The 15008-nt window shown below is 31.3% G+C and overlaps 1 protein-coding gene across 2 annotated transcripts in view; it reads left to right on the top strand.

Annotated features, from left to right (window-relative positions):
• The window catches only part of LOC140043561 (voltage-gated potassium channel subunit beta-2-like), a 43954-nt gene extending 30737 nt beyond the window's left edge, over positions 1 to 13217 (top strand). For both annotated transcript variants that reach the window (XM_072088084.1, XM_072088085.1), the window contains 7 exons: positions 696 to 785; positions 1299 to 1429; positions 4587 to 4793; positions 5049 to 5143; positions 9520 to 9640; positions 9869 to 9957; positions 12492 to 13217. In XM_072088084.1, the coding sequence (XP_071944185.1) occupies positions 696 to 785; positions 1299 to 1429; positions 4587 to 4793; positions 5049 to 5143; positions 9520 to 9640; positions 9869 to 9957; positions 12492 to 12665 (907 nt within the window). In that variant the 3' untranslated portion in view covers positions 12666 to 13217. The remainder of the gene's footprint in view (positions 1 to 695; positions 786 to 1298; positions 1430 to 4586; positions 4794 to 5048; positions 5144 to 9519; positions 9641 to 9868; positions 9958 to 12491) is intronic.
• Positions 13218 to 15008: the final 1791 nt, after the last annotated feature.

Genomic DNA, 15008 nt, shown 5'->3' with positions numbered 1-15008 from the left:
AGCCACAGCGCCATGAACAATGATCGTTGGAATGTCGCAATATAGAAATATACAAAAATATTATTATTTTATTATTATTGATAGTCGCCCAGCATAGATCAAAAGATCAGGACTGGTCATCTCCGACATCTGTTTGAGGCTACTGTCTTTCTAGTGAAAGAAGACCAGTGAAGTACGTTGACAGTGTTGCAAAAGACATCCCCCAATTGATTGATGACCTACTGAATCGATTTAAAAACAAAGGATTGTGCATTGCAAATTCATCTTGGATGCATCAATGACAAAGGGGAGTTGTCTGGACATTCTTCACGCCCTTAGCTAGAGGTTTAGGGGTTCCCTTTTTTATAAAGTGTCATATGAAAGTAAACAGTAGAATTTTGGTAATGGTGATTAACTGTTACTTTAGATTTGTTTGTAATTTTTTTGTAAATATTATTTACTGTCAACATGGTTGAGTGCCACTGATAACAAAGTGTTTTATACAAATAAATTATTATTATTATACATACACAAGTATAGGATTCAATAATTCAACACTTTAATTTTTATGTTGTCTGGAATAAATTGAAATATCAACCACATAGTAGCAATAGCTACATACATAAAAGAATATTATAGATTTGTTTTTTATATGATTTGAATATAAGTATGTTTTTATCTTAATTTCTAAAGATGTTTTTCACTTTTTTTTACAGAGCAGAAATTGTATTAGGTAAAATTCTAAAGCAGAAAAATTGGCGAAGGTCAAGTTATGTCGTCACAACCAAAATATTTTGGGGTGGAAAGTAAGTTTTCTGAATTTTTATTATTTGACCAATTAATGATTTTTTTTCTCTCAATTATACAATCAATTCACAAGGGGAATTGGAATTAAAATAATTTTTCATTCATGAATTTTAATCATACATATATACTTGTGATATTGTAGGACATCATGTTTTACTCTTAAAGATCTACAGGTATAAAAAAACATGGAGAATGAATAAAATCAGACTTTGAATAGGCCATTTTTAATCAAGTTAATCACTTTCATAGAAAAAAAAGTATGTTTTTATAATACAATGAAAAAATAACGTTTAAATTCAACCAAAAACCCATTGGCTGGCAGCCAATTGACTACTTTTTTCCTTTAAATTTGTTAAAGTGAATTATGATTAATTGACATTAAAATGGCATATTAAACAAAATCATTTAAAAAAGATATTTTTTTCAGGGGAACAATATATCTTAAAACTTTGAATCAATACCACTTTTAAAGAGTTGTAATTTTATAATTTAAAATGTGATATATTCAACAGGTCAGAAACAGAAAGAGGACTCTCTAGAAAACATATCATTGAAGGACTAACAGCCTCACTGCAGCGCTTGCAGCTTAGTTACGTAGATGTGGTTCTTGCAAATCGTCCAGATCAAAACACGCCAATGGAAGGTAAACATAGAAAGATACTTTATAATTTATGCGAACCTTAATTTATTCACAATATAGGTGAAAATATGATTATGCACAAAGTGTGCTGTACAAACTCAGCTAACAACCACAAATATTAATCGGTTGATAAATCATCTTGTTAGAAATATGTGATATAATATTTTTAAAAAATGCCAGACTTCAAAGACCTGTTTTTATTTGAACATTTTAAATCACTACATATGATTATTTTTTTTTCAAATATTTACTGAAGAAAAAGGAAAACGTGAAGTCAAGTCATTGTTCCATTATTATTTTTTTCTAGCTGTTTATAGTAAACATACATATTTAATTTAGTCACTGTTTTATTCAATCTATGTTCACCCAAGGCAATCTAACATCAGGATGCTGAGCTCCAGAGATCAAAGGGTTTATCTGTGGCTGCAACAAGATCTGTTCCACGCCCCATAACACAGTCACCGTGCGTGCGCTGCTGATAATATGTACACAGTACAGTACTGTTGGCATTTGTCGCAGCCAGACATAAGATCAAAGGACTGTTATGAGTTCCTATCTTGGAAAGGCGAGCTCAGTGCTCTATTGTTCGATTGCCTTGGCTCACCATATCTTAAGGTTTTTTATAATTTTTTCAAGCATGTAGCATATATGGAAAGGAAACAGCTAAAATAACTTGTGCATATAACATTTAGGGAACATGTCAAAATCCTTCTACCAAAGTTACTGCAGTAACTATATTTTTTTACTGCAATAAACAGTGCATAAATGATTATTAAAAAAAGCTTGCTAAATAAATACAAGAAGAGGTTAAAAAATTACTGCAGTAACTAAAGTAGATTAATTTGACATGGTGGTCCCTTAAATACCAGAAGAATCTAGAAATAATGGAAAATATTAAAACATTGACTTCTGTATTCAAAACTGTTTATTAAGCTCTGTATACATTTTTACCAAACTTTATAAAAAAAAGAAGAAAATGTGATGTGCCCATTTAAATGGACATGATGATATCATATCATCACCATATTTGAGCACATCACACTTTTTTTGTCAAACTAGTTTGGACAGTCTATAGTCTAGAAAAAAAAATGTGATGTGCCCATTTAAATGGACATGATGATGTCATATCATCACCATATTTGAACACATCACACTTTTTTTTGTCAAACTAGTTTGGACAGTCTATAGTCTAGACAAGGAATTATATTACATTCATTTTGAAACAAAATTGAATCCAGTTTGAAAGGACAAACATGAAGTATAGCTTTAATCTCTGTCTACACTATCAAACTTTATGTGACAACAATATTTGATGTGGTCATATATGGACATGATGATCTCATATTTCTACCATATTTGGGCATAGCACTACCATATTTGGGCACATCACACTTTTTTGTCAAGCTAGTTTGATAGTGTTGATAGATAGAGCTTAAAACATAATTTTAATGGTATTTAAATTCCATCAAATTATTTATTCTTAAAATTTCTGCCATTTACCTTTGTATTCTTTGTCATTGCTCCTTTATTCATTAGTTCCATTTGAGTGCTTTTTGCACGTATGCATGATTTCTTAAACGTCTTCTAACACTTGAATGCGTCAAGTCACTTTACATATATTAACTATTGACAAAGAAGCCAAACTATGAAGTGATATGTTTACGTGGTGGTATCACATTTACTTATTTCTGTAAAATTCTAATCTTGCTTCGTAAAACATCTATATTAATTCATTTCTTATAACCACTTCCACATTTTTCCCTTTACGCAATTACTGCGCCCTCTTTCAATCCGACACCCAGGAATATCTCATGCCACACATTCAGACTTGGTTGGCTCACTCCAAATTTGCAGAGCCTGGTGCTAATTGGTCAGATACAGTATCTTATGCCTATAGTGACAACTCTATACAGTAATATAGTCTAGCACTTGATTGGGGAGATATTTTTATCTATTCATGAAACAGGCAGTCTGTGTAATAAAATGTTGATGTTGTAACTAGCATCTTTATTTATTTATACTTTGCTCCGCACCAGTGCCTTGAGCACTTTATCATAAATTACCTGGCTTAAGAATACTAAAAGTATATTAAACTATAAGCCTTATAGTTTTTTTAATCAAAAAAGGATAACAAAAAGAAACTAATTTGTCTGCAAAGCAAATTGTTAATCGAACAATCATATTGATAAACAGTTTATGTCTCTTTAGCCCAGATACACATACATTGCCAAAGGATGAATGCATAAAATATATTGATTTTCTGGTGTATACAGATAATCATATTGTTATATTTAAAATAGTATTTATATGAATATCATAAACATAATTTGACCTCTCTATTGTATGTCAAATCTAAATCTAAGTTTCTACGGCAACAAAATGTTTTGATAATGTTATATGAATTACATTTAATACAGATGGTAATTATAATTTGAAACAATATAAATAGTATTTATATACAGTATGCTGGTATACTTGCATAGCATGGTTTATTGTAGAATATTATCTAAATACCCTTTTACACTGCTAGCTGAGATGAACCTGGAATTTATGGAAGCAGGTCTTACAACATACTGTATGCCAATGTTGACACGTCAAATAAGTTACGGGTGTGCTTTGTGTAAGTTCAGAAAATGCTGAAACACAATGGTATACATTGTAGTATGGTGAATGTTGTGCATGTACTAAATTATTTGATGTATGTCATTGTATGACTCAAAAGTTCTACATACGCATGCCGGAAAGTTATACTGATCGTTGACATACGTAACCTACTCGAAATATACACATTAGCGTAATTATCATAAGAATGATGTACTAGAGACATAATCAGTTCTATCAAGCCAATCTAACAACAGGACACTGAGCTCGCCTTGCCAAGATAGGAACTCTCAACAGTTCTTTAATCCTATGTCTGGCTTCTACAATTACCAACAGTACTTTACTGTGTACAGTACATATTCTACGGCATGCAGTGTCTACAAAGGGATGTGGAACTAAAATTGTCGCAGCCACAGATAAACCCTTTGATCTCCGGAGCTTAGCATCCTGTTGTTAGATTGTCCATGGATTGTCTATGGCTGTCTTTAACCTAAAATTATGAAGCAGACCTTACTGGTCTTCGAGTTTTGCAGTTTTTTTATTTCTTTTTCTTCGATAGAAATAGTTAGAGCATTCACTTATTGTATAAATAATGGAATGGCTATGTATTGGGGATCATCACGATGGAGTAACATGGAAGTGATGGAGGCTTACTCAGTTGCCAGGCAGTTTAACTTAATTCCACCCACTTTAGAACAAGCAGAGTATCATTTTTTCAACAGAGACAAAGTGGAAAAATACTTGCCAGATATTAACAGAAAAATAGGTTTTTATCAATTCATATTTTCTTTTTCCATTTATTTCATCAGTGTAAATCACTATTGTTATGATTTGTTGAACAATTTGTTTACAATTATTAAATTACAAAAACCAAACAGGTGTTTAATATTAAATATAACACATTGTTATTTCAAGTCTTTACAATCAAGACCTCTCCAATTAAAATAAACCTCCAATTTTGGTTGTCTGAATAACCATCAGTAATATATAGTCAAAAAAGTAAAATTTATTTATTTTGCAGGGTTAGGAACCATCACATGGTCACCTTTGGCTAGTGGAATATTGACCGGCAAATATGATGATGGGATACCATTAGGTTCAAGAGCTGCTCTCAAGGTAAATTACAGTGAAAAAGTTATTCACTTCAAATTCAAATTTATTCACCTCCCTTAGGAGATACATATAAAAACTATACAATAAAACACATCAAAATGAAGATTTACACGAATCAAAAGATTAAAATGGTTTTAACAAGTAAAATAAGGTGTCAACATCATTGTGAAAAAGGGCAGACAACGCTATCACAGATACCATGATTGACACAGTCCACAGATGTATACATTTTTAAAAGATTATGGTGGGTATGTACTATTAAAGACAATATTACAAATAGAAAATTATTATTAAATATTAGTGGCTTATAACCAGATACTCTCCTCAACTGAAAATTGGAGGGAACAAATTTAGCTTTTCTAAAATTGTTGCCTCCACTTTCAGACTATATGCCCTTCTGTATATTTTTCTTGTATTGGTAGACTTCTCATATGTGTACAGCCCTCTACCAAGCATGACATTGCGGAATGATATAGGCTACTTACGATGCAAAGGGCTCAAGCATAAATAATTACAAACTCTTTATCAATAAACTACGATAATAAACACCAGCTTTATCAATGGGACAATTTTGGAGCCCAAGAGGGCATACATATGATATTGTAGTTTGCTAACTGTGTACTGTATTAATATAAATATGGTGTAATATTGACTAATGAATAAAATACAGTATTATCTACAAAATTATAAATACATTTCAATTTTAAATCAAAATGTGTATTAATGTACAAGATCATGACATGACCTTTCCACAGTTGTTTTAACCTATTAAATAATTATGTTTAACTCCAAAATTGATTATGAATATTATACAATATGCATATAGTTTATAGTGAAGGAATTTGAACAATGATAATAACTAAAAAACTGTTGTAAATCCATAAAATGAATAATGTCTAGAATTGGTTGCATGTCTAGGAGACTTTTTCATTATTTTTCTAATTTTCCACCTGTCTGGCATAATGAACATCAATCTCAAGCAATGCATGACAAGCTGAAATCTAATATTAAAGCTCAAATGATGATATTATAATCTTGAAATCTGCAAGTCAATATTGTAATTACGACACAACACGTAGACACAGACATACTAGGTTAATTTCTGATTTCAAATTCATGTACATTCATCTACAGTAATTAACACAAAGATTTTACTATAGCTATATCTCAATCTCTATCTCTCCCTTGTTTTAAACTTCTTCAAAATTTACAATGATGTTTATGATAATGAGTTCGTTCCAATAGCTGTGAAGAAGAATGAATGTTACAAAATAATCTTTTATATATATTATAAAATAATGGTTTTACGAGGAAGGAGTGACAGTGATTTTTCACTGTAGCATGTTCCAGGTGAAAAGTAATTATGAAATTAAACTTCAGCATACTAGGAGTCTAATTGTGTGTTTTATTTTAGGCAAAATACTAAAAAAATGGGTGACTTTTTCACTGAAAGCCAAAAGATTACTAATAATAATAACAAAACAAGATGGAGTAAAATAATTAAACGAAGAAGATTAAAATGGTATGGACACATAATTAAACTACCGAAAGATATGCAATGAAGGAAACTGAAAAATAATAAAAAGATCACCAGGAAGATCAAAAGATATACTGTACTGTATAAACCGAATTGAAAAACCGATTTAAAAGAAAAAATATAGACTTTGGCACCATTCTGCCAAAAAGAGAAAATATGGAAAGAAATCGTGGAAAGCGTAATGTCCGAATGACGGAAAACGTTTGGAGGGGAGAGAGAGAGAGGATATTTATAACATAAGTAAATTAATTATCAATTTCACATTAAAACAATTAATTAGTCTAATCAAATATTCTGATTATTTTATTTCCAATCAAATCAACAAAACAATTAAATAAACAAATCAGGAAAAACTGAGAAGATATAGGCAGGGAAAAAAAGTGTGTACTGCTGTTGTTATACACAACATTGCAATTTATATTTGGCTTACTGTATAAATCTGCTGTATAATATACTGCTGTTTTATCATTAAAATGAATAAATTCAAGTAATCTCTTATTCATAGTGTGACATTTCTTTTAAAAATTGCTTTCTCAAGGATATGAGAAATTCTTTATTGAAAATGTCCAATTCCTATAAAAATGACTATTAAATCTATACTTTTATTATATTTTTTTCACTATCAATTCTACTATATTGCATGTTTTTTAAGTTTCTCTATTTTGAATTACTGTTTGTATCAGACTTGAATTAAATCAAATGGCATACTACATGCCTCTCACGCCACTGTAGTTTTTAGTACCAATAGTATACACTGAATTACTAGAATACGATTGCAAAAAAACATTTTAACCAGCCAAACTGAACTGGATGTTTTTTTTACTGAGTTGGAAAAAATATAATGTTATATCAGGAAGTTGTAATTTCAACTCCCTGGTTATACTGTATGTTATTGTTGTACATTAGGTAAATGTAAATGGGAGAATAACCTGTGACTTGTAGCCTACTGGGCTGAATTATGCACAGGTGTGACGACATATACCGCAACTTTTTACTCCCCTAAGGGTCCCTTCGTGTCGAGTGCTGCCACCATACGGCGCTCGTTTATCTGGGGCTGAATGGACCAGTACACCGGATAACTCCCTACTCTTCCGAAAGATGTACTGGGTTCTTCAAAGTGCACACAAGCCAGATGTGTACACTGGACCTCCAGTTTTAAGTCCTTATCCAAGAAGACCTATTCTACCACCAGAACAATGGTCGAGGAGTGACTTGAACCAGTGCCGATTGTATAGCTATGGTTGACGGCGGCGCCCCTGTCTTAACCGCTCAGGGCGCATCTTAAATATCTTTATTGTGATATTAAAACATTGTTGAAATTGTACAACTATATGTTGATCTGGGTCATGGTTAAATAAAGTTAAATTGAATTGAAATTAAAGCAAAATTATTCTTAAATAAATGTAAATTAATCTTTTTCATACTCAATTGGGAAAAATCAGATTAGGCATTCTACAGACCCATGACATCATCTACCATGACCAGCACACCAAGTTCTTTGTCATGCATTGTAGGACACTGGCTTTACATCCCATCTGAAGGACAAGGCAATGAGAACCTAATGATACAACCATAGCATAGAAAAAATAATTTTGCCAAAATGCACCAATTTTTTTAACCTACAGTATTTAAAATATTGTGTTGAGGGAAAAACCAAAACCGAGGAAAATCAATAAAATATGCTACAGTTCAAGCATAACAATGACACCGAGCCAATTTCATAAGCAATGCTTTGGTTAACCATTTACTATACAAGAAGATCATGTTTTAAAAAAAAACTTATATCTTGTTAATAACCATGAGGTGTAGACATACTGACTGAATGACAAAATACTTAGTATCGTTTTCTATTTAACTACCTGCGAGAGTATTGTTTTTTATTATCGACTCAAAAATGTTTTTACAATATATGAGGTATCGTGAACAGTATTATCAAATTTACAATGGATAAATTACATTTCTATTAGCTGATATTATTCTAATGAGCTTTATTGCATTTTTTTTTTATTAATATCACTTTGTTATATACTATAGTTGTATATCATTAACATTGTTCCCACCACTTATGTGCGTACAAAAGTTGATTACTTGAAAGGTAGAGTGGACACAAAAAAAACATTATTAGCTATTGAGGAAATGTTCTATTAAATAATTAACATTTTAAGTAATACAATTTTAAAGGCCAGGCGCAGGCAAAAATTGTTTATTGATCATACATTCCAATAATTATCGATCTATATAGTTTCCCCTATGTTTCATAATTTTTGAGATTTTATTTGTGTTACATGAGCTTGTTGAAAATAAGCACTTTCTTATCAGTGGGGTCTTTTGTACACAAATTTTGTAAATAGAGAGGCATTTTAAAAAGCTATGAAAACTAAATGGTGTGGTAAAAAATGTTATCAGATGACTAAATATAGGTAATTTAACTTGAATATTACATATCTGGTATTTTTATTCAACTTCAGATTTTTATTTTCATGCTATAGCAAAAATTATCCACCGTATATCCACCATCTTTTTTCACCTTCTAGGGAGTCACCAGACATGTTATTACCATAGGTTACCTACCTAACTACTGGTTTTTATGGAAGAATTTTGCCAAATTTTGTATTTGACCATATTAAGGGAAATTCATGTTTTTTCATCTTCATTTCTGTTACAAATATTTGATTTATGTACAATTAACCAAATATTATATTTAAAATTCATGCCTGTACCTGAGCTTTAAAGCTAGAAATAAATAATATAACAATTTTTTTTTAATAGGTGGCTGTGAAAATAGTTGTGACCTCTTCCTTGGTGTGTCAAAAAAAATTAATTAATACAATTTTTTGAATAGGGGTATGGATGGTTAAAAGAACGAATTTTAAGTGATGAGGGTCGACGACAGCAAAGTAAACTGAGAGAGATTGCCATCATTGCAAATCGTATAGGATGCACTTTACCACAGCTTGCAATTGGTATGTTTTATCTTATCTGTTTTAAGCCGATTGTTGGACCTTATCTAAAAACCTTATTGGAAGGCAAGCATGTTAACCACTAAGCTACAACTCCACTACAAACTTCATGTTTTTGTAATGTGTATTTTTTTTTTATTTGATTGCCTATACACTGCTCTTTGTTTCAACAGTTTCATAATCATTATCGACATTTAAATTTTAAACTAATCATCTTTCTTTTTTCTTAAGCGTGGTTACTCAAGAATGAACAAGTAAACTCAGTCATCCTAGGGGCTTCCAACGCTAATCAACTCTATGAAAATATCCAGGCTTTACGAGTAAGAAATTCTATTATGATAACATTATCTGATAGCAATCAATATTAATGACATTTTATTTACTTAAAGCTAATTGTGGCTTTTTGATGTGATATTTGAGATCACTGCTATTATTAACTATGTATAAATATAGGGAGACAGGTGGTGTACCATATTGGTGTATGTAATTATTAAAACAAACATAAATTAAATTTTAAAAGTGTACTATAATTGCATATAACCCGATCTGTGCATTAGACATTACTTGATAAGACAGAGGAATGGGTGGGTAGCCCTAATAAAAAATGTATCAGCCAAATCGTTATTGTGTGCAGGCAGGTGCAGTATGTTTCAGCAACAACCACCACAGACGGTTCAATCATGTTGATGCTATGATAATTGTCAGAAATCAACTTTTGGACCATCAAATTTTAACCTTTGAAAAAAAAAAAAATTAATTTTCACAAGAAAATGTACATGTTTAGACCCTAGGATATTTTTTTTTTTTTTTTTTTTGTAGTTTATTTTAATTTTAGCTATGATGTAATTTGTATTATAACACACCTGATTGTATTCTTGCCATTTGATAATGCGCTGCGTGTCATTTGAAATTAGTAGCTCTACCTAATGAAAAAATTATTAGTGGGGCTCCACAGTTAGTTGAACATTTTTTATACAATTTGCCATACCAAATGTCATGCTTCTAAACAAATTTGAAGTATCGTCCCTTTTTTTTTTAGCTATTAGGAACCCCACTATATATCTTATAATGATAATTTTTAATGTTTAAATGCACTTTCAGCTTTCTGTGAAAATGTTTGAACATTTTTGTGACGTCGTTGACTTATCGCGTTGGAAAACAATTTGTTGTGCGTGCCATATATAGCTGTTCTACTCCGCGTCTAAAGTTGAAGCACTACCTTTTTTTTCTTTCTAGCCTAGCATTCGTCAATGATTTATGATGAAGAAATTAAATAAAAGTAGGTGTATCATAGAACAAATAATAAATGTTTATATTCTGTTTTCCACAAGACAATTATACTCGTGGAAATTAAACATTTCTAAGTTCTAACTTGTTGCACATCACGTCACAAAAAGTAGATGAAAATATAAATTCACCTAGTTGAAATCTGGCTTTGAATAAGTTTTACATTTATAGAACTATGCATGTTTACCTATAGTTTAGGATTTGTATAATAATAATAATTTATTTGGAAAACGCTTTTTGAACAGCGGCACACATAATAATGGTGCATCCTTAAAACAATTAAACATACAATATAAAAAAATATGAGTATAAAAATAAAGATAGACTAGATTAAAACAGATAATACTCAGATAAAACGGAAGTTCGATAAAACCAAATTAAAAATAAACTGTAATACTAAAACCAATTAAATGCAACCCACATACATAAGCTTGGACACTAAATTAGCATATCAATTAGTATATGAACAAAGGAATATACAGTACTTAGAATCTATGTTAAGATATACACATTCTTGATACACAGTGTCTACCAGCAAAAATAATAAGGAACAATAGGAACCCAAATTAGGGACATCAATAAACAGGAAAGCATAGATTAAATTATTTCAGCTGTGGTGAATTATTTGATGACTGTAAACAGAATTGATATAAAAAAAAGAAAAAGAACATAGAACAAAGAAGTAAGATAACTAAGGCAAATGGTTATTAAACTTCTCCACTACCTTGAGGGAATAACGTTTAATATCCTTCTTCACTACCTTGAGGGAAAAACTTAGTTCTCAAATTTCTTCTGAAATTTCCTGGAATCAATTTGCATCTCAATTTTGAAACTTAACACCTTGTACTGTAACCTGATTATCATTCGTAATTGGCTCGTGGCTGTGTACTACGTGGCATAACGATACGGTACTTGACTTTGTTAATTAATCTCGGTTAAGAAAAAATAACGGAAATCAGCAAGTACTACAGAGCAGGTTTAGTGGATGCTTTTAGCCTACTTATTTAAATGTTTAGTTTTGAATTATATTTATGTTTTTTGATTTTGTTTATTATTCAGCAAGTCAAATTAAGACAGGGCCGCCATTTACTATAACTAAGGCATGGGTTTGACGCTGACTCGCTCCTAGTTCTGGTGGTGAAGTCTTTTCAGATAAGGACTATAAACCATTCAAGACGAGTACGGGGAATTGCTTCGTTGAAATTGTTCACAAAATAACCCCTGTCAGTGGGATTACTGATAGAATACTGATTAATTTTCTAATCCTTGGAGACATGTTGGGAATGTTCCAAATGATTATGTTCATTCTTTCCTTAACTGCTTTATTTCATCTCAATTGGTTCATAACTATTCCGTTCTAATGGTAATTAGAAGTTGTCCTTCCTAGGCTAAATAACTTTCAATAGTTTATGGTTTACAAGAAAATGGCCTAACCTAAATTCATAAAGGAACTATTCCTATAGGTGAATATTGGTCCAAAAATAGGCATAGGCAATTATTCGGCACTACTTGGCTCAATTATTCCTGAGAAAGGATTCTAACAATTGGTTGTTTTTCTTAACCCAAGGTTATCAAGAAATTAACACCAAACATGATGTTAGAGATTGACAAAATTCTTGGAAACAAACCGATGAAAGATGGTCGGACAGGGATGTCACGGCAACCGAGTGGTATCCCAACTGACATGCAATCTCTATCGTCTCACGGACGTGAGGCGCATAATTCAGGTACAATGTTATGACTACCAGTAACCTCTTGTTGTTGCACTTTTCTCTGCTGTTCCCGTCTGGCGCATCTATCCTCATTATCTTCCACGTCCAGTCCCGACTTCTGGTGGGACGACAATGATCGCATGATGCCGGTGACCGGTCGACCACGAACCGATGCTTGTAATAATAACAATGATGAAGACGATGAGGAGGAGGACTTGCCACTAAAGACGTTTCTTACCGGTTCTCCGCCGGGTAAATTTCGATCAAACAACCATGGTAGTTATCGTGCCCAGAGGGCAATCGCAAATGTAGATGTAGCACATAGATTGCATGATGTCATGGAAGTTGTGGCGTACCAGCCGCAGCGAGCATTCTCTCTTGGTGCTATATCGCATTTGGATGATCTGTCTTCTGATAACGATGGTGCTACGACAACTGGTAATGTTTTGGAACGTTCTGAAAGTTGCATTGTCTTCCAATCATCCGTTTGATTCAAATGCTCCTTTAAACGCCCTCTATGTTTATACTATAGAGGGCGTTGTAATTATTCAATGATTCATGAGGGCTAGCTTTTTTGAGCTTTTGAAATTCGTAATGCTTTTTTAATTTTTTTCGCAAATATTGAATTCCAAAGTGTCTTTTCAAACACTTGCTTTGCTTGCTTCTTGGAATCTTTGGTATATAATTGATCTATATATTTATATTGTAAACAGTACATTATTATGTAATTAATTACTTTAGGTTGTAAATAATACGTTACCATTCAATGCAATATTTTGTATTTTTAAGACGTTTCTTTATCTGGAATTTAATAACTTAAGAATTAAGTTGGATGTAAGTTTTGATATGAATAATAAGATGTATACATTTGTACATTTTTTTTATATTTTGTTATATAACTGAAATTTTTCAATTTTTAGAATGTTTTGATATCTTGTAATGTTAATACTACTACTACTATACTACCAACTTTTTTGTTATAGATTTACACATTTTCTAAAAATGTGTTTAAAAGGCAACAATATAGACACAAACCCATTGACAGTGATAATAATATTTGAAATAGATAGAACATATTATTTCTGTGAATTAGCAGTAGACAAAATTTATTATTTTTTCTCTCAAATGTTTCATTTTATTTGAAATTCATACAATTTAAATTTAAAGGATAAAAAACAAGAAAAAGTAACACAAATATTAACTTATTTCCAATTATTGTTTTGAGAATCCAGAAAAACATAAAGCAAATATTTTATAAATTTGATTAGAATTATAATAGCCACCTCAAAAATATTAAAATTAATAGTTATAAAATCAAACAGTAACCTAATATTAAAAGTTCGCTTTAGAATGTCCAATGACTTTTTAAAATGTTTTTTTTTTAAATTTTATATTGATTACATTTTTATCAATATAGAATGACCTGTACTGTTCATTTCATATGGTTTGTACAGAATATAAGGCACTGCTTATAATTTTATTTTCTCAAACCACAATATTCCAGTAGCAACATTATTTTTCATGTGCTAAATGCACAGTTTCTAAATGCGCCACATATAAGTATGGAAGGCACAAAGTGAAAAACATGTTATTTTCAGATTCTAGAATGTCTAGCTAGAGCTTTTGCTTTGACAGATCAAATATTGAGGAATCCCATACCAATTGCAAAGACCCAACTAAAAACTTTTACTTACATTACAAGCTTTTTCATTTAACATTTTTCCCATTTCCTATTTTACTTAAATTTTTGTAAAGTGCATTTTTTTAGCCTGCGTATATGCCCTTATTATTTCTTTGAAAAAGAAAAACTTTGTTTGTGTCTTACCGACTGTAAGTTGCTACTGGAATGCGAGTTCATGTAACATTTAGGAGATTATGTTTGTACAAACTCTCCACTCGATTATGAAGTAAGTGTCGGGTAAATGGTAATTTTTCGCATACTCATATTTTTGCGTTGAATGACTCGACAACTGCCTGTTAGGTGGCGCGTCACGAAAACAAAATCTCCCAATGTTACCAATCAAGCATGAGGTATCTATTTTTTACCTACTATTAATTTACTCCCCTGTTCAAAATATCTTGGCCCCTGGCAATGATTCTAAGATTTTTAAAATCAGAATATTTATTTAAACAAATCTGTCCATATAAACCTAGTATGATGCTAATGTTGTGTTTTTAATATCAGTCTTGGCTATGTATTTTTTTGTAAAGGCAAACAAATTTATATTTTTATTTCGTCTTTGACTTTTCTCCAGCCCGGCAACTTTCAACCAACGTTTACCAAAAATTTCAAAGAAACATGTTTACCGGTAAATACAATCAACGTAAATCCATGTAATTCTCGGCCATGCATGATTTCAATGTTTCATTGG

The sequence above is a fragment of the Antedon mediterranea genome, chromosome 3 (assembly GCF_964355755.1).
Source record: "Antedon mediterranea chromosome 3, ecAntMedi1.1, whole genome shotgun sequence".
NCBI classification, from domain to species: Eukaryota; Metazoa; Echinodermata; class Crinoidea; order Comatulida; family Antedonidae; genus Antedon; species Antedon mediterranea.
The sequence above is the reverse complement of the archived record's forward strand: the minus strand, read 5'-3'. Positions and strand labels throughout refer to the sequence as shown.